This window comes from Ogataea polymorpha, assembly GCF_001664045.1.
Source record: "Ogataea polymorpha strain NCYC 495 leu1.1 chromosome Unknown OGAPOscaffold_5, whole genome shotgun sequence".
Lineage (NCBI taxonomy): Eukaryota > Fungi > Ascomycota > Pichiomycetes > Pichiales > Pichiaceae > Ogataea > Ogataea polymorpha.
Window position 1 is genome coordinate 70,329 of NW_017264702.1, and position 22,546 is coordinate 92,874.

A 22,546-nucleotide genomic window follows, 5' to 3' on the forward strand; every position below is an offset into this window, starting at 1 on the left:
GTCACCATGCTTCTTCTCTCGAGTCTTTTTCAGAAGATCCGAACATATTCTACCAAGGTGGAAAATCCACGACTGCGGAACTATGACACTTTTAATCCCACCCTACGAGCCACCATCCAGCAGTTGGATGCCATAAGCCCGCGTTTCGAGCTCGCTAAAAATCAACTGGAAATACTTTACCACCCCGCGGACTTCTACAATCTCCTAAAGCAAAAAATCAAATCTGCGGAGAATCGTATATTCCTCTCATCCCTTTACATTGGAAAAACTCAGTACGAGCTTGTCGAATGTCTGCAAGACTCATTGTCTGAGAAGCCTGAGCTCAAAGTCGACATCCTTGTCGATTATCTTCGTTCCACGCGAGAGTCTCCTAATCCCAGTCCAGCATCGCTCTTAGCACCGCTTGTGGAACAATTTGGCAAGGAGCGAGTCAACATTCGTTTCTATCATACCCCGCATCTTTCAGGCATCAAAAAAGCACTGCTTCCAAAAAGAATAAACGAGGGATGGGGACTGCAACATATGAAGATATGTGGATTTGACAAAGAAGTGGTACTGACAGGTGCAAACCTCTCGGAAGACTACTTTACCAACCGTCAGGACAGGTACTATCTGTTCAAGAATGCACCTTTAGCGGACTACTATTTTGGCCTGCAAAAAGCAGTCAGCTCTATAAGTTACCAGCTAGTACCTTCCAAAACCTCTGAAAAATATACCCTAGAATGGCCATCGTCTAACTTTGCCTCAGAGCCTCATCTCAACGTTGAAAGGTTCATCAAAGAGTCCACCAGGCTCGTTCAACCGCTTCTGAGAAGCCCCGTTACCAAACCTGAATACCTTGATGACCCTGAGATTATCGTCTATCCTGTTTCTTCGCTGAAACCAATCATGAATCCAGATAGGTCCACTGAAAAGCCTGCAATTCTGCGCTTGCTGACACTCCTCAATGATCCCGACGTAAAGTGGGCTTTTACTGCTGGATATTTCAATATCCATCCTGAAATCAGCTCCAGGTTTATTGAGTCGCATGCTCAAGGAACTGTTATCACTGCAGCTCCAGAGGCAAACTCGTTCTATAAATCAAAAGGTATTTCCAAGTACCTTCCGGACGCATACCTCTACAAAGCACAATTGTTTTTAGATCAAGTGCGCCGCAAAGACTGTGTTAGACTTTTGGAATGGCGGAATGGCATTGTCAATACACCCACTGGATGGTCCTACCATGCCAAAGGACTCTGGTTGTCACTCTCAGGAGAGAATATGCCTAGTATAACGGTTATAGGCTCCTCAAACTACACTCGTAGAGCTTATGCCTTGGACCTCGAAACAAATGCGGTGGTGATCACGAAGAACAAGTCAGTGAAGGAGCAAATGGCCAAGGAGCTTGAGAACCTGACCAGCCACACCACTCAACTGTCAGACTTTAGCCACCGACATATCAGCCCAGGCGTGAAAATTGCATCCACGATTCTCAGCCAAATGTTATGATCTACGTTACTAACTCTTGTATAAAACCATTTCAGACCATATAAACAGATAAACGTTCCCAAATACCCTCCTTAATTTTTGTTCTTGAGCGATCTGCGTTCTTTCACGGCCTCTGCTAGCATCTCCAGCACTTCCTCGGTGCTTTCCCAGCCAATGCAAGCGTCAGTTATGGAGCAGCCATACTTCAAGGCGTCCTTTCCTCCTTCCTCAAGTGATGGCACGTCCTGTCTTCCTTCGTTGATATTGCTTTCGATCATGACACCACAGATGCTGGTATTACCATTTCTGAGCTGGCGGGAAATTTCAGCAGCGACCTTTGGTTGGTTACGGTGGTCTTTGCAAGAGTTGCCATGGGAGCAATCCACCATTATTCTGGCTTCTCCCTCTTTGAGAATCCCGGCCTTGCTCAACGCTTGCTCTGCCTCCTTTACGCTCTGTTCGTCGTAGTTGGTACCCTTCTTACCACCGCGTAGGATGATAAAAGTGTCCTTATTTCCTTCCGTACCAACAATGGCAACGACACCTGGCTTGGTAACCGACAAAAAGTGGTGGGGGTGGGCGGCAGCACGCATAGCGTCGACGGCCACGCCTAGCGAGCCGTCCGTTCCATTCTTGAAACCAACGGGGAAAGACAGACCTGACGCCAGTTCTCTGTGTAGTTGGGACTCCGTTGTACGAGCTCCAATGGCGCCAACAGAAAACAAATCGCTCAAGAATTGAGGAGAGATAGTGTCCAACATCTCACCAGCAATCGGCAGCTTTTCTGTGAGTCTGACAAATAATTCTCTGGCGATTCTGAGTCCCTTGTTGATGTTGAAAGATCCATCAATATCTGGGTCGTTGATCAAACCTTTCCAGCCGACAGTAGTACGAGGCTTTTCAAGATATGCTCTCATAACAATGTGCAGTTCTCCTTTCACTTTTTCTTTGAAAGCCGACAGTCTGTTGCAATAATCAAGAGCAGCCTCGGGGTCATGAAGGGAGCATGGTCCAATAACTACCAGAAGTCTGTCGTCGTGTCCATTGAGAATATTACACGCATCTTCTCTTCCTTCCAAGATGTTCTTCTCAGATTTGCTGGTCAGTGGGTATTCATGTTGAAGAAGATCTGGAGGAGTCAGTGGATTGTAGCCTCTAATTCTCCAGTCTTCTAGACGGGATCTATCTCCAACATGTGGATTTTCCATGAACATTCTGCTGTGGGGTGCGGTTGGCGCCTGGTTGGTCAGTATGATGTTAAGAGAAGGAGCCGAAATTTTCAGACAGGTCACGTGTGATACGTCGCACAAAATGGTGTTGCACCATCATTGTCCAAAATCCTCCCTCTTGTTATACACTTACTGGCATCGTAATTTGGTTCAAATACTAAGTTCCGGATTTATGATTCGACTTATATAAATGGAAATGGATGACTAAATTCTGTTCTATTAGACTTGGAAAAAATTTAAGGTGCACGGGTTTGCGGCAACGCCGCACGTAATTTTTCAAATTCGTATTGATCCGGATGCAATGCCCTGGTATATTTCCTCTGTGAGCGGCTCATATTTTTTAGTGCTGAGGTTGAGGTAGTACACCGTGTCTTTATTGCAAGGACCAAACGGCAACACAGGATCTCTAAATCTCTTCTTGGATATCTTGTGGTTGTGGGTATGCTCAATGATGTCAAATCTGACAAAGCACGGGCGTGCAAAATGAGGTAATTGTGAGCAGACCACTTCTCCCAGCTCCAAGAGCAGTTTTCTTCTCTCGTCGTTGGATTCCTGGTTTCTGGACTTGGTCTGAAGAATAGCGTAGCCGCAGCGGCCTTCATGATTAGGAACCCTTGCTCCCACCACAACACTGACATCAATTGAAGGATGCGATTGTAAGCAGTTTTCCACCTGAGTGGTGCTCACATTCTCAGATTTCCACCGGTACGTGTCTCCCAGTCTATCGACAAACTTGATGCAACCATACTCATCGTACTGAAAAAGATCATCGGTTCTGATCCATGCGTCACCTTTGCGAAAAACATTGCGCACAATCTTGGAGTAAGTTGCATCCTCGTTGTTGACATATCCTGGGAAGGTGGCTTTGATATTTTTTGGGTTCAAGACGTGCATCAAGAGTTCGGCGTTTTCTCCTGGGCGAGGTTTTTCGCAATAGCCCTGTTCATTTCTGTATAACGTTGCGTCGTCGTCCTTTTCTGTCTTGACGAGGCAATACATCACGCTCAGAACTTTATCTGCCAGCCATCCCTGATTTCTGATACAGCCGACACCAATACCGTATTGCTCGTAGCATGTGGTAGCGAAAGGAGCCTCGCTACTGGCATAGAATTCTCCTATAGCAGGGATCTTAAATCTTTCCTTGAACTTGGTCCAGATATCAGCACGCAAACCGTTTCCAACAGCAAGTCTGACTTTTCCATGACACCATTTTTCGTCCTCTGTAGCTGGCCCATTAAGTAAGTAGCGACACACCTCACCCACGTATTGGATAGTGTTGGCTCCGGCAAGTCTGACTTGAGTCCAGTAGGAAGAGAGAGAAAATTTAGTGCCCAAAGAAAGCGTGCCACCGTGGGCCAAAATCGGGAGCACACCAAGTATGGACGCAGTACCGTGGTATAGTGGCATGGCGGTGTACATGTTGGTGGAACTGCTCAGTCTCATGGCATGGGGGAAAAAAAATGAAGCAAAGAATACTTTTCGCCACGAGTTGACAGCAGATTTTGGTAATCCAGAGGTTCCGCTAGTGAAAATCAGAACCGCAGGATTGTAGTATAGCAGATTTTTATCACGTTCTGCGTTATCGAGTCTGAAACTGGGAGACGAAGGATTTTCGATACTCTTGAGCCACTGCTTTTGATCAACATAGATACATCTCAAATCAGGAATCTTTTCAGAGATTTCGTCCTTAGTCTCATCAAAAAGGCTTTGACATTCCTCGTCCACAAAAACGAGTCTAGAGTCAACAACAGAAAGCGAATGGACCAGAGCTTTATGGGCCAGGTTATTGTTTTGGAAACATGGAATTGCACCTAGATTCCACAGCGCAAGCCACATGATAATGAACAGTGGGCTATTGTTCATATATAGAGACACGATGTCATTTCTTTCGACTCCGTACTCTGTTTTCAAAATATGAGACAAGCGGAGAACGAGCCCGTAAAGTTCCGCATAGGTATACTTCTCAATGTCAAATTTGCCCTTGGCAGCCGCTGGCCGTAAAAATATGAGGGCAGTCTTCTGAGCGTGCTTCTTCATGGAGTATTCTAAGGTGTACCATAGAGAAACGCGTTTGGTGACATAACAATGGTAAAAATGACGGACGAATTGATAGATGATGACAGGTGCCAGGTAGAGATCTTCTCGAAGGCGATACTTTTTGTCCCAGCTGACTGAATACTCAACAAAGCGAGTCCTGAAAACAACAAGCAGAACAAGCAGCGCCAGAGCGCCTGTTATTATAAACATCGAGAATATTGATTGATAATTAGACTTTATCTATATATGCAAAATTATTTCGCGGAAAATCACACCAGAGCAGTTTTTCCGGTTACAAGTGCCAGTAACCCTTTCTGTTAGCGTTTGCCACCATGATGGGCCAATAGAGGAAGCTACCCAGTCCGATACCCCATATTGCGAGCTGCTGGGCGTGGACACCAAGTTCTCTGAAAAGGGGGTTTGGGCCAATGCTTTTGCTTGCAGCTTTGGCTGAATTTATTGCGACACTGGCGATAGCTGACATTGTAGGAACAGTATGTGGTATAACGATGATAATTGATTACACGTATTTCATCTTCTATTTGCCCTTTATATACCCAAATAAAGTGGAGTGATTTGGTCACCGCCGGGGACTTGAGTGCAGACATCAAAATCACTCCACTTTTTCTTTTCCGGTTTCCTCTTTTTGGATGCCTCTGGCAGTGAGGAAATTAAAGATAGGAGTACCGTTCTGATCGTCGTATCCAGCAAATCCATCGATAAAGCCAAAGAATCCATAAAAAACGTTGTCGCGCTCTTCCTCAGCGTAGATTTTATCGTATATTTGTTTGCGTTTGAATTCATCGATTTCTGCGGCAAACTTATCGAAAGAAAGTGGATTATATCCAAACTTCTCGAGCTTGGCATTGTAGCTTTCATAAACTGGCTGTTCGAGCAAAAGTCCTAAAGCGGGCGCCTTAGGAATGTTGACCTTCTCGGGTCCAAAGGCCTCCTCAATTCGGGCCAATGGACATCCTGTTCTCACAACAAGGGTAGCCATAGCAATCATCTTACGAATCTGGTGCAGCATGAATGATTGTCCGTGTATCTTGATTGACACCCATTCCTGGTCGTTCACCACAATAGGATCGCTCACGGTGATGTTTTTCATGAATCTGATGGCAGAAGGGTCTTTGTAGTCCTTCCCGTTGGTGAAATTATGGAAATTATGCGGTCCCAGGTATATTTTTAAAGCATCTCTCAGTAAATTCAGCTTCTCACTTGAGATTTTATACCGCTTGCGGGCCGCATTCATGATTTCTCTGGATTTTTTGTCGGCAAGTTCGAGCGGAACAGTCAATTGAATTCCTTCTCTATTTGCCTCTCTGATCTGTGCCATTTGATCTTCTGTAATACCGGCCTTCTCAAGCTCAGCGTTCACCTCCTCCCAGAATTTTTCTCCTTCTGGGTCTCTTCTCGTGGTTCCCGGGAACTCCTTTTCCGCCTCCATTATTTGAGCTGCCAGCGGACTGCTAGGCTTTGGAGGCAGGAATGAGTATGTTGGCATAAGGTACTCGTAGATTCTTGATGAACATACCTTGCGGCAGTCAAAAGACTTATTCACCCTCTCATAGCCCCAAAATTTGATTTGGTCAGGAAGATAGCTGTTGATTTTCTCAACCACATCTGGATCCTCAATAATAAGCTTCAGCGAGACCACATTTCCAGCAGCATGCACGCCTTTGTCGGTACGTGCAGCTCTCATGAAACCGCTCTTTTTCAAATCGTTGGAATTATTCTTGGAAATCGCCCCCGCTTTCACAAAAGCGTCAAATAGGTCGCCCTCAATGGTCTTGGCAGGAGGGTTCATCTGCATGCCGTGGTATCCCGTTCCACAGTAGCTCAAATAACATGCGACCTTCTTCTTTGGTTTTCTTTCTTCACCTTCGTATTTGGGGGTACCATCCTCATTCAAAATCCGTCTGCAAGGTTAGTAACTTAACATTCGTGAACAAAGTCGTCTGAAGTTCGTCTCCAGAAGCTCTGTCCGCGAAACATACCCACGTGTCCTGGACTTTCTTGAGGACTCTCTGTCTCTTAGCTGTGTCACCGATGACGTCTCCTTTCCGAGTGCGGAGCCACTTGTTACTAGGGTCTTTTCTGCTACCCTGTTCATCGTCGTCGTAGACTTCAGCAAGTTGATCAGGTTCCTCAGTACGTTCATTGATAGGCTCTGACATCTATTCTAGATGATGAAAATTTTTAAAAAGGCAGTGCTGGAAAAGCTAAAAAAATTTCAAAAAAATATTTGATATACTTTATCGATGAGACCGCTCACTGAGGAAGAAACCAAGGTCGTTTTCGAAAAGCTGGCCAACTACATTGGCCGTAATATTGCATATCTTGTGGATAATAAGGAAGACCCTCATGTTTTCAGATTACAAAAAGATAGAGTCTATTACGTCAGTGATCGCATAGCGAAAGTTGCAACTTCTGTCGCAAGACCAAACCTCATGTCCCTTGGTGTGTGTTTCGGAAAGTTCACAAAAACTGGAAAATTCAGATTGCACATCACTTCTTTAAAATACCTCGCTCAATATGCTAAATACAAGGTCTGGATCAAGCAAAACGGAGAAATGCCATTTCTATATGGAAATCATGTTCTCAAAGCACACGTTGGAAAGATGAGCGAAGACATTCCAGAACATGCCGGAGTGATAGTTTTTTCTATGGCAGATGTGCCTCTAGGATTTGGTGTTAGCGCAAAGTCGACTATCGAAGCAAAGAACTTGCAACCAACAGGTATTGTGGTTTTCCGTCAAGGAGACATTGGAGAGTATCTCAGGGACGAGGATACGTTGTTTACATAGATCTTAATGATGTTTGCCGATACATGAGCTATTTTCTTCCCTTCTTCTTCTTGCTGGTCTGCTTTTTGCCTGCGGCAGGCGTCGATGAGTTGGAACCGATGTTGAGGGACTCCTCTGTGGCTTGGTCAACGAGACCTCCTTGGGTATCCTTACCCTTCTTGCCCTTCTTTGGTTTGTAGTAAGACCTATCTTTCATTGGTAGCCACCTTTCCTCGTCCAACTTTTTGGAGAGGTCCTTAGGAAGCTTTTTAGGTTTGTTTCGCTTTCGTTTTTCTACTCTGGTGATTCCCTTACTGGTCTTGGTGGTAGATGTTTTTGATAGCAGGGGCTGCAGTCCTTGTTCAAGTAGCGAATCTGTGTCAACCTCTGAAATTAATGCGTTCACATTGCCCAGGCCAGTTTCTGCTTTCCCGCCCAAAACCACGGACACCAGGGGATCTGAAGACACCGAAGACTGCAATTTTAGGAATAGTTCTTGGGACTTTGGCTCGTCGAATGTTATCATTTGGAACGCCACAAATCTCAAAAGTTTGAACTGGTCGACAGTCTTGAGCTCTGCAGAAATTAAATGCTCATACAGGCTAAGAAGGAGCTTAATTTTGTCGTTTTCTCTGTCCAGTTTGTCGTACACTGTGAAAAGCAAACAGGCAACTGCTGGTCTTAGAAGCACAAGCGGATCGGCTTCAACCGCAGCCTCCAGAACGCGAGCAGCATTCTGAAGTTTTCCAGCACTCGCACTCAATTGTGCGGCAAACAAACACAGGCCCAGCTTGTGTGGATTTCTTATCGCTTCTCTGAATACCAGCTTTTCATTGCCCAAGGTTTTAAAGTTCTTAGAGTCAAACTCTGTTATTTTGGATATAGTAGCCAGGGCCTGTGGCAATAACGACTCTGGAAATTGATGTTCATGCTTGGCTGCAGACTTGGAAACAGATTTCCCAGCCTTGTATGCTAGCAAGATTTCATTGCGATGTAGATCCCTTATTTGTCTAATCGCCAATCTATCAAGGATTTTGTTGAGCGACTGGGGAAATTCAAGGTTTTTGTACAACAAAGCTGCATTAAACGGTTGATGTTGGAAGGAAGCAAGATTGGTGGTGATGAGAACTTTCAAAACCTGGTTCTTCAACTTCGACACATTTATTTCGTCGTAAAATGGCTTAGCAGCATCGTCACCATTCAACAATTGTGTAAGAAATGCAATTTCGACGTCTATAGGCGCAAGTTCTTCCAGCTGTTCTTCTTCTTCGTAATCCGCAAGGGACACCAAACACTGCTGTCTTGCTTCTCGCAGAAGTTCCAACGAGGCCACGTAATTGCCGTCCCTTAGGAGAATCAGAGCTGAATTGAACTTCTGATCGTATGAGCTGGAATGTGGAGCAGAAACTGGCTGTAAGTTGCTGTCCTCGGAATACACTTTCATCTGCGAAAGCACAGCGCGTTCGTTAACACTCAGATCCAGCACTTCCTCTGGTGGAGTATCATTCAACAGTTCTCTGTATATTTCCAGCGCGTTCTCGTTTTTACCAACACGATAGTAGTGTTGAGCTAAAACATGTTTTAGCCCGCGATTAGTTGATCCCTGAGACACAAGCTCTGTCAGAGACTTTTCGTCATCCAGCTTATAGTAGATATATGCCAGTTCAACGGCGAGTATGTCACGATTTTCAGCAATAAGGTCACTGTGTTTGTCAAGCATTTCGCGGGCAGTCTTGTAATTGTCAAGGTTGATGAGGGCCACCAAACATTGCTTGAAAGCGGCAACATTGGTAGGCTCTTGACTCAATATCTTTGATCCCAGATCAAAAACTTGTCTGTGGGAATCGGACTTCGAAAAGATCTGCAATTGTGAGACCAAATCCGACAGCGACATGGTGTTGACGTTGGTCGATGAGTTTTGATGATGAAAAATTTATAGCAGGGTAATTTATGAAAATTGCATATATAAATTTCTCTTGATCTATATCTATGCTACGGTCAATCCAGGCATTGCCATACTCTTTCAGAAGAGCCCAGCTCATCTGCGGAAGGAGGAGGTTTGCTCACTCTGCTAAGTGGTTTGCATCATATGCGAAATCGCCAGCTAAGTCTTCTGGCAAGCCCAAGATAATCTCGAGCGAAGAAAAAGTATATAAGTTTGGAAATGGCCCAGCCCTCAAAACCTTCGACAAAGAGGATCTACGGGGTTTGTCTGGACTCTACGAACGAGTGCAAGAATTTTATCAGCTCAAGTTACTTCCGGAAGTGAGATCAGCAATGATAGAAGAGCTGAAAGAGAATACGGTTCTTAAGTCCCAGAACTACATGAGTCCAAACCGGAAAAAACTATCGGAGTCTGAGCTGAATGGCCTTGTGATACGACCTACGAACATCCAAAAAGCTGCTATCAAGATTATTAATGGCACCCCCAAAACCCACAAGCTACTAAATCCTTATATACTGGCTGGAGAAACGGGATCGGGGAAGACGTGGGCATACTTGGCACCACTTTTGCAAAAATTGCGAGAGTTCTATATTGCAGAGGGGCATGAACAGTCCAATAAGCCCGGAATACGAAGTGTTATTCTACTTCCAACCCACGAACTGGTTGACCAAGTCTTCAAAACTGTGGAACATACCAAAAATACCTTAGGCACGAAAGTGGCTCTGTGGGACTTGGACTCGAACTTCAAGGATTTTATGGATAGTTATAGACAAGGAATTGACGTTCTGGTCACCACCCCAGGGAAACTGGCGTCTTTGGCAAAATATGATGATATTCAAAACCTCAGACAGTTGCTGAAAAATGTCAGCTTTTGTGTGGTGGACGAGGCAGATACACTCATGGACGAATCTTTTATCGAGGATACCTATGACCTGCTGAAAAAAATGAACGGCTTGCGTCACTTGGTCTTCGTCACGGCAACCATCTCCTCCTCGCTGAGAAAAGTGGTTAAGTCATTGTTCCCGGACTTTGTTCCAATCACCACTCCATCGCTCCACAAGATCCCTAAGGCAATTGAGGTCCGTGTGATAGACGCCAAACCCAAACCTTATAACGGGTCGCGGTTAAAAGCACTGGCTCAAGTTCTTTACGCTATCCATTGTGATGGAACAGAGCCGGGTTATGAAAAGAGAGTTGTCGTCTTCGTTAACGAGAAAAAGCAAGCTCCGATTTTGGCCCAGCAGCTCAGAGAGAGATACAAACATGATGTAGAGAGCATGACGTCAGATGACACTCCTGAGGATCGAAGACGAATTCTAGAGCCTTTCATTAGTCCACCCCAGCCACTGAAGGATCCTTCCAAGCCAACATTGAAAGTGCTCATATGCACAGACCTCATGTCCAGGGGTATCAATTTCCGCGGCGTGCGTAACGTGGTACTTTACAATATTCCAAATATGACCTCGGATCTGGTCCATAGAATGGGACGGACAGGCAGAATGAACCAATCGGGAAGAGCGTTTCTGATTCTGGAAGATAAAAGCGCTCCTAATACCAAGGGACTTGCGAAGGTGTTGCGTAATAACAGACGTTTGGCGTAAACGATATTTGTACGTAGATCAAGTATTTTCAAGACTCATGAAGGTAGTAGGCCAATGGAGCCGATTTTTGAGTATCCAAGGATGTTTGCCGATTTCCGAAAGTTTGAAGCGCTTCTCTGGCTCGTACTTCAGCAACTTGCGGATAAGGTCGGCGGCATCTGGTGAGACAAAAGACGGAATGCGAAGGTCCACTTTTGCGATGCGTTTATACGTGGTGCTTGAGTTCTGCTCTTCGAAAGGAGGCCTGCCAACCAGAAACTCATACAGTAGGATGCCCAGTGCCCACACGTCCACTTTTTCGTCGTGGGTTTTGGCTTCCACCATTTCTGGTGGTAGGTAATCTAAAGTGCCGCACATGGTCGTTCTTTTGGAATGCCCGGGAGCGTAAACGCTCCACCCAAAATCCGAGAGTTTGATTTGGTTGTTGAAATGAAGCAGTATATTTTCCGGTTTGAGGTCTCTGTGAACGATATGTTTTTTGTGTAAGTAGCTGAGCGCGCTGGCGACTTGGAAGGTGTAGTAGGACGCGGTGACGTCATCAAACCGCCGTTTGGATTTGAGCACTTTATACAACTCCCCTTCAGCCGCGTATTCCAGAATCAGGTACACGTTCTTCTGATCGTGAAACCAGCCATACAAACGTAAACAGTTCACATGGCGCACGTTTGCCTGTATCTCGATTTCTCTGACGAATTGTTTCTCGACCTTATAGTTTAGCAGTTCGCATTTGTCCATGACCTTCAGTGCACACACAAACCCCGTTGCGATCTCCCGTACACAGTAGACCTTACCAAACTTACCTTTTCCCAGTTTACGACCGAGCTCGAAATCACTGATCTTCCAATTCTTATGGAGCTGTCTGGGCAAAGATTCCATGGGGGTCGACTTGCGTAGTGACAGACGGTTGAATACGGAGCTGTGAGAGTCCATAGATCTGCGCACTGGAGACTTGGTGGGCCAAAAAGGACTTTTAGCAATATCTGCCATTTGTTTACAATTGTGACAAGCGAAATTTACGCATTTTCACAGCCTTGAAAACTAGCACAGGGCTGGCCTCGGAGTAACTGATCTACATCCGGCACATAAATTAGTGGGTCCTAAGAGGCTATCACACCAAACATCGTCTCTAGCGCTACTTGCGGTATTGTTCTTCTGAAGATCAGCTTTGCCGCTCTTGGACGGTAAAACAGGATGCGGCACTGAAATCCATTCTGGGTTTTTCCAAGAGAGCAATTACGTCATTCCAGATAGCTTTCTACCAATGCATATATATATATTTCTGCCAGTCGTTTGATTCACAATGGTGAAATCACAATTGCTCGATATCGGCGAATTGCCAAGGCCAGAGCCTAAGCTCGAAGGATCCCCATTTCAGCTTTTCTCTCTCAAAGGCAAGGTGGCCGCTGTGACTGGTGCTTCAAAAGGTATTGGTTTGGCGGTCGCTGAAGCCTATGCCAGCGCAGGAGCCAAGGTGGCCCTTCTGTTCAATCAGACGCCCATCGACGAGACTGTCAAGGAATTTACTGATAAATACGGTGTGGAGTGTCGTGGCTACAGGTGTCCCGTGACCGATTTCCACGCGGTGAACGACACTGTCGACAAGATCGTGTCCGATTTTGGCAAGCTAGATATATTTGTGGCAAATGCAGGTGTAGCTTGGGATAAAGGCGAGATTTTGTCTATCGAGGACGACGAGGAGGCCATCAATGAGTGGAAGAAACTGTTCAGCGTCGACGTTGATGCCATCCATTACTGTGCGAGAGCAGTTGGCAAGCATTTCAAGAAACAGGGGTCGGGCTCGTTTATCATCACCTCCTCCATGTCTGCACACATTGTCAATTTCCCTCAACTACAGGCACCATACAACGCTGCCAAGGCTGCTGTTACACACTACGCTCGCAGTTTAGCTGTCGAATGGGCAGGTTTCGCAAGAGTTAACACTGTGTCTCCCGGATACGTCAAAACAGAGCTTGTGGCGCAGCTCCCAGCAGACCTGATGAACAAATGGCTGGGACTGATCCCACTTGGTAGATTGGCTCTTCCGAAAGAGATTGCAGGCGCCTACCTTTTCCTTGCCAGTGACGCAGCCAGCTATTGCACGGGTAGCGATATCTTAGTTGACGGAGGCTACTGTGTGGCTTAGTACATTTAATAGATTTTTTTTTACGCAACTTACGGTACACTGTTCATGTTCTGGTTTTGCTAAGCAACTATTTGTAGTATCTCTCGTAATACTCGTATGGTGGGATGAGACTGTCCTCCTCCGTGCGCTTGATTTTTTCCTCCTCGAGTTCCTCGGTCCATTCATTGAATTCCTCCTCGCTGCCAATTGGTCTCTCAGCAATGGTGGTCAGCCGGAAGGCATGTCTCAGGTTATCGGAGTCCCAATCAAGCGTGGCGGTGTGCAGCAGACGGCGATTGTCCCAAATGGTGATAGTTCTCTCATCCCATTGAGCACGAACGTGAGCGTCCAAACAGGTGTCCAGGTGTCTGAACAGGAAGTTCAAGAGGGCCTGACTCTCCTCTTCTTTGAGACCCAGGATTCTTCTGGAGAAGGCTCTGTTCACAAACAGACATTTTTTCTTCAGAACAGGATGGTATCTGACCAGTGGGTGGATCGAGTCAATTGGAGTTTTTCTCTCGATACCACCCTGTTGTCTGGCATTGGAAGCCTGGTCCTTCGATGTGTGCAGAACCTTAAGGCCGTCCAGTAGCTTCTTCATGGTTGGTGAGAGTCTTTCGTAGGCCTCAACAGTGTCAAGGAACTGAGTATCCCCACCAACATCGGTTTGCAACATACCAAACAGAGTGATTCCAGGCGGCTGGGTCTCGTATGTAACGTCAGAGTGCCACGAAATGTTGTTTAGCTTGTTGGCAAAAGTCTTTTTGGCTTCATCCCTGCTTCCTCTTCTGAAGGTTATGTGAAACTCTGGCTGCCCCAGAGGTGCTCCAGAGGTAGGGTGGACATGCAACGGACCGAAATGTTTGCCCCAATCTTTGATGAAGTCAAACGATTGATCCTTGAAGTCCTGGTCTCTGAAGACAACAACACCCCGTTGCTCCACAAGCAGAGCTAGATCGTCTTTTTGTCTTGGGGTAAGAGCGCTCAATTGCACGCCCGTGACCTCAGTTCCGAGCTTAGGGCTAAGTTTTCTGGTTTGAACTTCCTCGCCAGAGAGCAAGTTTTGGAAAGTAGGGTCACCAAAGTAACCTCTGTCGGTGTGTCTGAATGGCTTAGGGTTTGTGAAAGCCATTTGATGCTTTGGATCCCAAGTGGGAGTCCAGGCCGGATACTTGAGGCGCTTGTAGTTATCATCAGAGATAGAGTAAACGCCATTCCGGATGGTGTCTTCTCCCTTCCTGAAGTGGATATCGCTGTTGCTGTAAACAGTGAGTGGAACGACCATGATTGTGCAGAGAAATATTAGCAAGCTACAACCCTATTTATAGTTTCTCCGACGGCAAAGCTGTGGTGGTGGCAGACAACAACTGTGGATAAATTATATCTGACTCACGTGACTTGCTATCGATTCGTTCTCGATAAGGAAATCGATAGGTGTTCTGACTAATATGGGGACGACCAAGGATCGGCTGCCACATCGGTCGCTCACAGCACCTGCGCGACATTTTTTTCTCCTAGTGCCGGAGTTATCTGAGCTACCGTTAACGCAACCGAGTGTTAATCGAGTGTCCAATCATGCTGCACGGCCCGAGACAGTCTCCACTTGATATGTGCGGATATGTCAAGTTTCTCGTGCTATGATAATTAGTTGAGTGGATACTAGCAATTGGTCTTGATGGTTATTGTGTAGGGGTAATCTTGCGAGACGTGAACAATCAGAGTATGTGACTACATATTTCTAAACTCCGTTGAGCTCTCGCGAGAAAGATTTTTGTTGAAGCCCCCTGGCTCTGGTATTTGATGCAACTTGCAGCCGCACAGCCGGAACTCAATTACTTCTCTTGAATAACGCTACCTCCAGCTATTTTCCCACACCCTGAAAACGGTTCGCGCATCATTATGTTACGATGTATTGACCACTTTGAGTTTGAGGATGCACAGCCTTGTATCAAGTGATCCCCAGTCGTGCACCACATGTTTTAAGCTGCCCCTTACGGTCTTTAATTGTATGGTGTATTTCCTCTCAGGTAATTATCGGCGTATTGATTTAGCTTTTACTATATAGAGTGCCCCTAATCCCTGAAAAGTCAGATTCACACAATATTTCTTTTAGGGTACAGCATGTCGCGGATGCTCCTTTTACTCTTTTCTGTCGTTTCTTGTTTAGCACAGCAGGTGCTCCCTAATTCAAACGTTCGTGTGGCTATTGTCGGCTCTGGGGCTGGCGGTGCTTCATGTGCCTACTATCTCCGGAAGTTCACGGATCATCAATTCAATGTCACAATATTTGAAAAAAACAGCTATGTTGGAGGTCGGGCGACCAATATTAACTTTGATGGAGTCGAAGCAGAGCTGGGGGCTAGCATGTTTATTGAGGACAATAGAATCTTATACAATGCTGTGGGGGAGCTCAACCTAAGTTTCGCAAACAGTTCTTCAGAGTCCACCTCGTTCGCACTGTGGAACGGAGAGTCCTTTGACTACATATTGGAGCCTTCGTCAAACTCTTGGGTCACATACCTAAAGCTTGTGTGGAGATTTGGGCTTTACTCCATTGCAGCTGTAAAGTATCAGCAGCAAACAGCCATGAAGACGTTTCTTACAGAATACTACGAAAAATATTACCCTTTATCCTCTCTCAACTTGGTCACTGATCTGCTGAAATATACATCTGTGACAGCCAAGGAACTCTTCAATTCTATATGGGTGGGCGCTAACTACCAGAGCTTTGTGCAATCACTGACCCGAAATAATTACGCTCAGAATCTAGGTACAATACATTCTTTGGGAAGTTTAGTGCTGCTCTCTGGAGAGTCCTCATTCCATGTTGAGGGAGGAAATAATCAAATATTTCAGAAATGGATACAAGCCTCCGATGCTGATCTGCGACTCAATACCACAGTAACAGCAATTTCTAAAACATTGTCAGGATATGTTGTCTCTTACGGCTCGCACACCGAGGAGTTCGATATCGTTGTCCTTGCAGGACCATATGACCAGTTGAACATCCAAACCAACATCTCTGTATCGCTAGTCAGCGCTGAATATGTCCATCTCTTTGTGACCCTGGTTAGAACGCCAAATCTGCTGTCGGAAAGCTCCTACTTCAACAATAAGAAGACTCCGCAAACAATCTTAACCACAGGTGGTGATGAGTTCAACTCAATTGGCCTTGTGGGATACAGTGAAAAGTTCCAGGAGTATGTCTATAAAGTGTTCAGCTTCCAAACCCTGGATGAGCAACTGCTGCATGACATATTTGGAAACTACTCAAACAAGTACGAGAAAATCTGGTACAGCTATCCATATTTGAATCCAATAAGCAGGTTCGACGAATTTAAGCTTGCAGAGAACCTCTACTACCTCAATGGCATGGAACAATTTATAAGCACCATGGAGACTTCTTCACTAGCAGGTGCTACCGTTGCTGGGTTAATAGCCCAAGGAAGAAATACTACCCAGATAACAGTGCCGTAAATGTCATGCACTAAATTACATATGATATACAGAGGCCTTAGAATTGAAAATTAGCTAACCGATATCTTATGTCCCTGCGAAAGATCGTCTTTGGAATCGGGCTCAGGCTGGCTGGCTTCGTCTTTGGTTTCGCGTATCATGTTCATAATGGAAAGGTCTATAGCTGATGCTGAGTCGGGATTCGGTTCGATTCTAGCATCAGGGTGACGGAAAGTATGAGCCTTGATCGGACTTTGCAAAGCTACAGCACCGGCAAAGTACTCGTGGTCTGCACTGCGACGCTGGCTGTGAGGTGTCGGAGGATCTGAAGAGACCGTAGTCATTGTGGTAGCTTGCGTGATCACTGGGAGTGCAGGGGCAGCCAGGCTAATCTTGCTGATTGGGTTAGCTTCCTGAGATGGCTTTCTTGAGGAACTTGTGACTAGTGATGAGTTCGATGCGTTGACCTGCCTTGTCAAAAGCACCCCTGAAGGATAAACATTCTCGTCAATTGAGACCGCCCTCGATGGCTGGCTTGAAGCGACTGGTGAAGGAAGCTGTGACGCTTGGTCCGGCTGAGGTTTTTCAAAAGTGTAGTTCGCACTAACTGGGGTAGCCAAGGTTGTAGTCTTCGAAGCCTCAGATACGGGCACTGCTGAACTGATTTGTTCCCACAAGTTCCCTGTCGCTGAAGATTGTACTGAAGATGTCTTCTGGGAGAACGGTTTCTGCGGAGGAAGCATGTGATCAGAAGAATTCAATAGATTTTTGTTTGGCGTCAATATCTGAGCTTGAGGGGTGACCACCTGCGTCTTGTGGCTGTCCAAATTCAAAGGCGGGGGTTTTGACCTTTGTGAGGCCCTTGAATCGATAGAATCCCGTGCATCCTCATGTTTTTCCTTGGAAGATACACTCACGCGAGATTGAGAGCTCATCCGATTGTTCAACATATCCGATGACATCGAATTATCTCCGGTGGTCGTGGTAGTAATTACCTTGTTGATGTTCATTGTGGAAACACTTTCGGCCATCTTTGAAATAATGCTTGGGTCCAGAAACTTATTCAACTTTAATTGAGCGGATTTTGCATCAAGCAATAACCTCGACTCAAATATTCCCGGCCTTGAGCCATCAATGCGCAGATCGTTTGAGTAATCAACTCCATTAAACAAGTTGAACAACTCTATTCTGTAACCTCTGTTGCTAGCCAATGGGTTACCAACTAAGTACAAGATGTTGAGCTTCACAACGTTATTATTCATCAAAAAAAGCGGCTTCATCTCAGCAACCTTGGACAACTTGTTCTGTCGCAAATCAATCTTCTCCAATGATGTGGCATTCTCCAAAGTATCCAAATTTGTTAGCTGATTACCACGCAAGTTTAGGATGGCCAATTTGGTCAGCGTCTTTGGGAACGTTTTTGTATTCATGAGCTTGTTATAGGACAGGTTCAGTGACTTGAGATTATGAAGTTTGGCCAGTGCAGCGTGCGGGATCTCCGTCAGGTTATTATAAGACAGGTCAAGAGACGATAAATTCTCCAAATTGGTGAACGCTTCTTCGTTAATTCTTGTTATCTTGTTCTCTGTGAGCGACAAATGTTTTAGTAATCTCCAATGGATCTTAGACAATTCATGCGGGTTTGAAGATATAGGAATCTGGTCAATAGTAGGAAGTGTATCTTTCGGGGTGTACCGTGATTTGTGCTGGTACTGATATTGTCTCCTAGGAATTAATGCATATTTGTCGTCAGTGGGAAGTCGTGAAGCGTAGTAGGATGACGGTGGTGACGTGGTCTCTGGAAGTGACCCGCTGAGGTAATGATGGTGAGAAGATCCATATGAATTAGAGAAAGTCGCACCGTTGTGAACTGAGGGGGAAGAAAAAGAGCCTCGTTTGGGCATTGGAATTGCGAGAGACGAAGTAGATGAGGGTGATCGCTCAGAATCTTCAGAATACATTGACCCACGCTTATTTATGTCGTCGTGGACCAGTGTAACAAGAATGTCATAAGGGTCTGTAATGTTCGTGCGTTTGACCACCAAAAATCTGATGTTTTCACTCAGTATATGCCAGCCATAAATCTCCTTCGGATCCATGTCTGAAATCTCCAAAACAGAAAGGTTCTTGAATATCTTTATAGGTGTTGACGTATCGAAAGGATACTCCTCGTGGCCTTCAATAAGTTTAGCATTGGGATCTGTCGCCAATCTGAGACAGGGGAGTTTTGTAAATGCAGAGTACAGGTATTTAAGATCGTTGATGATATTGTCTCCCTTTTGGCCACTTGAGCTGAGCGTAGTCCACAGTGCTGACACGCTAGACATAACTGACTTGACACTAGACATCGAGTGAATCGATTGAGCGTCCGATTGTATGGCCTTGTTTCGTTGAAATTCACTCAAAAATGAGACATAGTTGTCAGAGCCTTCGGTATCGATATTGTCCAGTCGAATGTTCATTGGGCCTACGCTGATGCCGAGTTCCTGAAATTTACCCAGTAAAAAATACAAATGGTGAAGAGACAAAGACAGTCTGACAGGCTTTGCCGACTGTTGCTGTTGTCTCGGCATCGAATTGGGCTTTCCATTTGTGTTTGTCTTAGGAGCACTCTTCTTGTAGGCAACTAAAGCATTGGCTAGCTGGCGTTCGTGAGATTTTATGAACGTGGCCAAGTTATGGATATACACGTCTCCGTCGCAGGTGTTGGCACCCATATTTGGAAATGACAAAATATCCAGACACTAATGGGGTATCAAGGTCCCCTTAACCACTTCTTCACGGGAAGTAGGGATATTATCTTGCCAAGCAGACTGCCAGGATACTGAAACTAGTCACTTAATTAGAAACTAAAAACCTGTACGTCATTTGTTTACATTTTTGCATAAAATTGAGCTGGTAGCACGACCCTTGATAGCTTAGTGAGAAGCTGCCGAACAGTAATCTCCTGATGCCACAGAGTCCTGTTCACTGACAGGAGCACGCGAAGGGCCCTCAGAGGCTGGAAGCTTCGACGTACTGGTGTTTGCGGTGATTATACGCTCAAAAATACTTGCTGGTGGGATTGCAGATGTAGAAGCATTAGTGTCGATGCTCCTGCGTCTTCTATTTCGTGTCGAGCTTGCAATTGTAATCACAGAAGAAGAGTCTGCGCCGTGAGCAGTTTGGTGAGAAAATGAAACAGCTGTAGGAGTGGTGCTTCCGGTATAGCTTAGAATGCTAGTGCCGTGACCTTGCGTGCCACTCGAACCGCCAGGCACAATAATCATGTTGCTTGGTACGGAGCTGCTGGCGGATGTAAATGCTGTTGGTGCAATAGAAGTCATTGCCGTTGACTTGACTGATGGATCGTAATATTTGTAGCTTGAGTCAATTTCATCATCTTCATTGTCGCTCTCGTCAGAGGAGTTCGATAAGATGGGCCTGGTGCTAATATTATCACCTGTCGAGACCTCTGTGCTGCAAAAACTGTTTCTTTCGTCGGGGGTTCTTGTTACCGTCACGGGAATTGCCTCTTGGTTGACGGGTTCATTTTTCCTTACATCCTTGCTGGAGCCTTGAGTACCTTGAGTACCTTGAGGTGCAACAGTTTTATTGTTGTTCATCAGCCGTTTCACCCACGAAAAACGGCCACTTCTGAAATGCTCACTATTCGAGCTTTTCCGCCTATGATCAAAAGAGCCGCGGTGGCGGGGCTCTGCCGGAGCCGTGCCTCGTGGCACTTTCTGTGCACTGGAAAGGCTCGTCCGTGGTTGTAAAGATGGCACAATTTCCATGTAATTACTCTGAGTGGGGGGTTCCAGAATAAAAGGTTTGCTGCCGAGTTATGTTCAGTGTGCTTTTTTTTCTACTATCTAGCGAAGTGGCTGATTGTGATTAACACAGCCACAGACCTTAATTAAAATATCTAGCAATAGCATTCAATGAACAGGGACCAGCATCCAAACTCGTTCCACGTCCTTGGCTACGTGGTGGACCCCACCGACGTACTTCTGTATTTTCTGGCTTTCATCTTCCCGCCGGTTCCAGTTTTCCTCCGGAAAGGCTTTTGCAGCAGCGAGTTGCTTATTGTCGTCCTTCTCACCATCTTGGCACATCTTCCGGGTCTCCTCTACGCAGTGTACGTAGTTTATGACACGAGCTTGGTGACTGGCTCAGATCAAGGGGTTGAGTCGAGAATCAGAGCCCGTGCAAATGGCAATGGAGAGTACCAGGCCCTTGATGAAGATACGGAAGCTCAGCCTCAGAACGTTGTCTCTCCTACCCCACAACGTCCAGCGGCTCAATTTTACTACGACGATTCCGTTCCGGATACTCCTCGTGAAGAAGTTGCGCAAGAATCTTCCTCGCAGCCTCCAAGTTACAGTGACGCCATCAAATATTCTGTTTCGCCACCTCCTGTTGGAGACCACAAAGTCCAAATGGATTAGATAATCGGGGTTCCACGAGAAATATGAATTATATAGGCCGGCTGTGCTAGATAAATTTTTTTTTATTAAACTTTTATGAAGATCAAGACCATCTCAAGATCGTCGGACACTTATGTGCCCGTTCGAAATACCCAGGAAAGTTCTCTGCCACGTAACTTGGACCCCTCTCTGCATCCATTTGAGCGGGCGCGAGAATACACAAAGGCGTTGACGGCCACTAAGCTCGAGCGCATGTTTGCACAACCATTCATAGGACAACTAGGCAACGGACATCGTGACGGTGTGTACTCAATTGCCAAGAACTTCCGCAGTGTTAATAAGATTGCCACCGGGTCTGGAGATGGTGTTATCAAATATTGGGATCTAACAACAAGGGATGAGTTGTACAGTTTCAAGGCTCACTATGGTATGTGTTCTGGGCTAGTTGTCACCCCAACCCACAAGCTTTTATCTTGTGGACATGACAAGACGATCAAACTATGGAAAGTTTACAGCGAGGATTTTGAAAAAGAAGAGAACGAGTCGGAGTCCAGTACCCAGGGCCTGGAAAAGACTTTCTTGGGTGAGCATGCATTCCAGTCTTTGGATCATCATTACAGCGATAATTTGTTTGTCACCGGTGGAGCCACCATCAACTTATGGGATGTGAACAGAAGTCGTCCAGTGTCTGATCTGTCGTGGGGAGCAGACAATATCACCGCTGTCAGATTTAATCAGACCGAAACATCTGTGTTTGCTAGTGCTGGCTCGGACAACTCCTTAATTCTGTATGATATCCGCACAAATTCGCCTACGCAAAAGATAAAAACCAGCATGCGCTCGAACTCGCTTTGTTGGAATCCAATGGAGGCGTACGTTTTTGCATCCGCCAGTGAGGATCACAACGCATACTTATGGGATATGAGGAACATGTCGCGTTCTATTAATATCTTCAAAGACCATGTTTCTGCAGTGATGGACGTTGATTTTTCGCCTACAGGTCAAGAGATCGTGACAGGATCATACGACAAAACGATTAGAATTTTCGGGTACAGAAAGGGGCACTCGAGAGACATTTATCACACGAAAAGAATGCAACATGTCTTTATCACAAAGTTTTCGATGGATAGTAAGTACATTTTTTCGGGGTCTGATGAGGGCAACGTGCGGCTTTGGCGTGCCAAGGCCAACGAAAGAGCAGGTCCGAAGTCCACGAGACTCAGAAACAAACTGGAATACGACGAAAAATTAAAGGAGAGATATGGTAACATGCCGGAGATCAGAAGAATACAGAGACACAGACATCTCCCTGCAGTGGTCAAGAAAGCAGGAGAAATCAAGAGAATCGAGATTGAGAGCCAGAAGCGTCGTGAGAACAACGAGCGCAGACACTCCAAGAACAAACAATACAAGAGCGAAAGAGAAAAGCATATTGTTGGTCAGGTGCACAAACAATAGCCACACCTGAGGCTATTCAGGCGATAATATTTT

At 45.7% G+C, this 22,546-nt stretch overlaps 14 protein-coding genes across 14 annotated transcripts; 6 read left to right on the forward strand and 8 right to left on the reverse strand.

Moving 5' to 3' along the window:
* Nucleotides 1–6: 6 nt before the first annotated feature.
* Nucleotides 7–1,488, forward strand: OGAPODRAFT_49985 (uncharacterized protein; the record flags this gene model as incomplete). The annotated part of the gene is made up of 1 exon (XM_018355646.1): nucleotides 7–1,488. One exon carries the CDS (start codon nucleotides 7–9, stop codon nucleotides 1,486–1,488), a length of 1,482 nt encoding a protein of 493 aa, XP_018209621.1.
* On the reverse strand, nucleotides 213–5,229 carry OGAPODRAFT_16723 (uncharacterized protein). The gene is made up of 2 exons (XM_018354625.1): nucleotides 2,830–5,229; nucleotides 213–2,705 (listed from the first exon to the last, which is right to left on the reverse strand). The coding sequence occupies exon 1, from the start codon at nucleotides 4,941–4,943 to the stop codon at nucleotides 2,973–2,975; it is 1,971 nt and encodes a 656-aa protein (XP_018209622.1). The 5' UTR covers nucleotides 4,944–5,229; the 3' UTR covers nucleotides 213–2,705; nucleotides 2,830–2,972.
* OGAPODRAFT_50451 (2-dehydro-3-deoxy phosphoheptonate aldolase) lies at nucleotides 1,560–2,681 on the reverse strand (the record flags this gene model as incomplete). Its single annotated transcript, XM_018355664.1, has 1 exon — nucleotides 1,560–2,681. One exon carries the CDS (start codon nucleotides 2,679–2,681, stop codon nucleotides 1,560–1,562), a length of 1,122 nt encoding a protein of 373 aa, XP_018209623.1.
* A 16-nt stretch (nucleotides 5,230–5,245) lies between the features above and the next one.
* OGAPODRAFT_82848 (uncharacterized protein) lies at nucleotides 5,246–6,913 on the reverse strand (the record flags this gene model as incomplete). The annotated part of the gene is made up of 2 exons (XM_018356653.1): nucleotides 5,246–6,655; nucleotides 6,738–6,913. 2 exons carry the CDS (start codon nucleotides 6,911–6,913, stop codon nucleotides 5,347–5,349), a joined length of 1,485 nt encoding a protein of 494 aa, XP_018209624.1. The 3' UTR covers nucleotides 5,246–5,346.
* Nucleotides 6,914–6,997: 84 nt separating this feature from the next.
* Nucleotides 6,998–7,563, forward strand: OGAPODRAFT_82849 (60S ribosome subunit biogenesis protein NIP7; the record flags this gene model as incomplete). The annotated part of the gene is made up of 1 exon (XM_018356654.1): nucleotides 6,998–7,563. The coding sequence occupies one exon, from the start codon at nucleotides 6,998–7,000 to the stop codon at nucleotides 7,541–7,543; it is 546 nt and encodes a 181-aa protein (XP_018209625.1). The 3' UTR covers nucleotides 7,544–7,563.
* On the reverse strand, nucleotides 7,546–9,415 carry OGAPODRAFT_16724 (uncharacterized protein). The gene has a single exon (XM_018354626.1). It carries the CDS (start codon nucleotides 9,240–9,242, stop codon nucleotides 7,572–7,574), a length of 1,671 nt encoding a protein of 556 aa, XP_018209626.1. The 5' UTR covers nucleotides 9,243–9,415; the 3' UTR covers nucleotides 7,546–7,571.
* Nucleotides 9,416–9,497: 82 nt separating this feature from the next.
* On the forward strand, nucleotides 9,498–12,039 carry OGAPODRAFT_16725 (uncharacterized protein). Its single transcript, XM_018354627.1, has one exon. It carries the CDS (start codon nucleotides 9,512–9,514, stop codon nucleotides 11,066–11,068), a length of 1,557 nt encoding a protein of 518 aa, XP_018209627.1. The 5' UTR covers nucleotides 9,498–9,511; the 3' UTR covers nucleotides 11,069–12,039.
* On the reverse strand, nucleotides 11,087–11,944 carry OGAPODRAFT_49857 (uncharacterized protein; the record flags this gene model as incomplete). Its single annotated transcript, XM_018355642.1, has 1 exon — nucleotides 11,087–11,944. One exon carries the CDS (start codon nucleotides 11,942–11,944, stop codon nucleotides 11,087–11,089), a length of 858 nt encoding a protein of 285 aa, XP_018209628.1.
* Nucleotides 12,040–12,368: 329 nt separating the features above from the next.
* Nucleotides 12,369–13,211, forward strand: OGAPODRAFT_24623 (uncharacterized protein; the record flags this gene model as incomplete). Its single annotated transcript, XM_018355280.1, has 1 exon — nucleotides 12,369–13,211. The coding sequence occupies one exon, from the start codon at nucleotides 12,369–12,371 to the stop codon at nucleotides 13,209–13,211; it is 843 nt and encodes a 280-aa protein (XP_018209629.1).
* A 4-nt stretch (nucleotides 13,212–13,215) lies between these two features.
* Nucleotides 13,216–14,475, reverse strand: OGAPODRAFT_94540 (uncharacterized protein; the record flags this gene model as incomplete). Its single annotated transcript, XM_018357555.1, has 1 exon — nucleotides 13,216–14,475. The coding sequence occupies one exon, from the start codon at nucleotides 14,473–14,475 to the stop codon at nucleotides 13,279–13,281; it is 1,197 nt and encodes a 398-aa protein (XP_018209630.1). The 3' UTR covers nucleotides 13,216–13,278.
* A 953-nt stretch (nucleotides 14,476–15,428) lies between these two features.
* Nucleotides 15,429–18,376, forward strand: OGAPODRAFT_16726 (uncharacterized protein). The gene is made up of 2 exons (XM_018354628.1): nucleotides 15,429–15,590; nucleotides 15,611–18,376. The coding sequence occupies exons 1-2, from the start codon at nucleotides 15,466–15,468 to the stop codon at nucleotides 16,665–16,667; spliced, it is 1,182 nt and encodes a 393-aa protein (XP_018209632.1). The 5' UTR covers nucleotides 15,429–15,465; the 3' UTR covers nucleotides 16,668–18,376.
* On the reverse strand, nucleotides 15,429–19,477 carry OGAPODRAFT_94542 (uncharacterized protein). Its single transcript, XM_018357556.1, has one exon. It carries the CDS (start codon nucleotides 19,361–19,363, stop codon nucleotides 16,718–16,720), a length of 2,646 nt encoding a protein of 881 aa, XP_018209631.1. The 5' UTR covers nucleotides 19,364–19,477; the 3' UTR covers nucleotides 15,429–16,717.
* Nucleotides 19,478–19,513: 36 nt separating this feature from the next.
* Nucleotides 19,514–20,440, reverse strand: OGAPODRAFT_16727 (uncharacterized protein). The gene has a single exon (XM_018354629.1). It carries the CDS (start codon nucleotides 20,420–20,422, stop codon nucleotides 19,565–19,567), a length of 858 nt encoding a protein of 285 aa, XP_018209633.1. The 5' UTR covers nucleotides 20,423–20,440; the 3' UTR covers nucleotides 19,514–19,564.
* Nucleotides 20,441–20,556: 116 nt separating this feature from the next.
* Nucleotides 20,557–22,513, forward strand: OGAPODRAFT_94544 (uncharacterized protein; the record flags this gene model as incomplete). Its single annotated transcript, XM_018357557.1, has 2 exons — nucleotides 20,557–21,061; nucleotides 21,212–22,513. Exons 1-2 carry the CDS (start codon nucleotides 20,570–20,572, stop codon nucleotides 22,511–22,513), a joined length of 1,794 nt encoding a protein of 597 aa, XP_018209634.1. The 5' UTR covers nucleotides 20,557–20,569.
* Nucleotides 22,514–22,546: the final 33 nt, after the last annotated feature.

What these genes read in the sequence shown, in the direction of transcription:
- OGAPODRAFT_16726 (XM_018354628.1), top strand. Translation starts at nt 15,466, where the DNA reads ATGTCACAATATTTGAAAAAAACAGCTATGTTGGAGGTCGGGCGACCA.
- OGAPODRAFT_16724 (XM_018354626.1), bottom strand. Translation starts at nt 9,242, where the DNA reads ATGCTTGACAAACACAGTGACCTTATTGCTGAAAATCGTGACATACTC.
- OGAPODRAFT_16725 (XM_018354627.1), top strand. Translation starts at nt 9,512, where the DNA reads ATGCTACGGTCAATCCAGGCATTGCCATACTCTTTCAGAAGAGCCCAG.
- OGAPODRAFT_94542 (XM_018357556.1), bottom strand. Translation starts at nt 19,363, where the DNA reads ATGGGTGCCAACACCTGCGACGGAGACGTGTATATCCATAACTTGGCC.
- OGAPODRAFT_16723 (XM_018354625.1), bottom strand. Translation starts at nt 4,943, where the DNA reads ATGTTTATAATAACAGGCGCTCTGGCGCTGCTTGTTCTGCTTGTTGTT.
- OGAPODRAFT_16727 (XM_018354629.1), bottom strand. Translation starts at nt 20,422, where the DNA reads ATGGAAATTGTGCCATCTTTACAACCACGGACGAGCCTTTCCAGTGCA.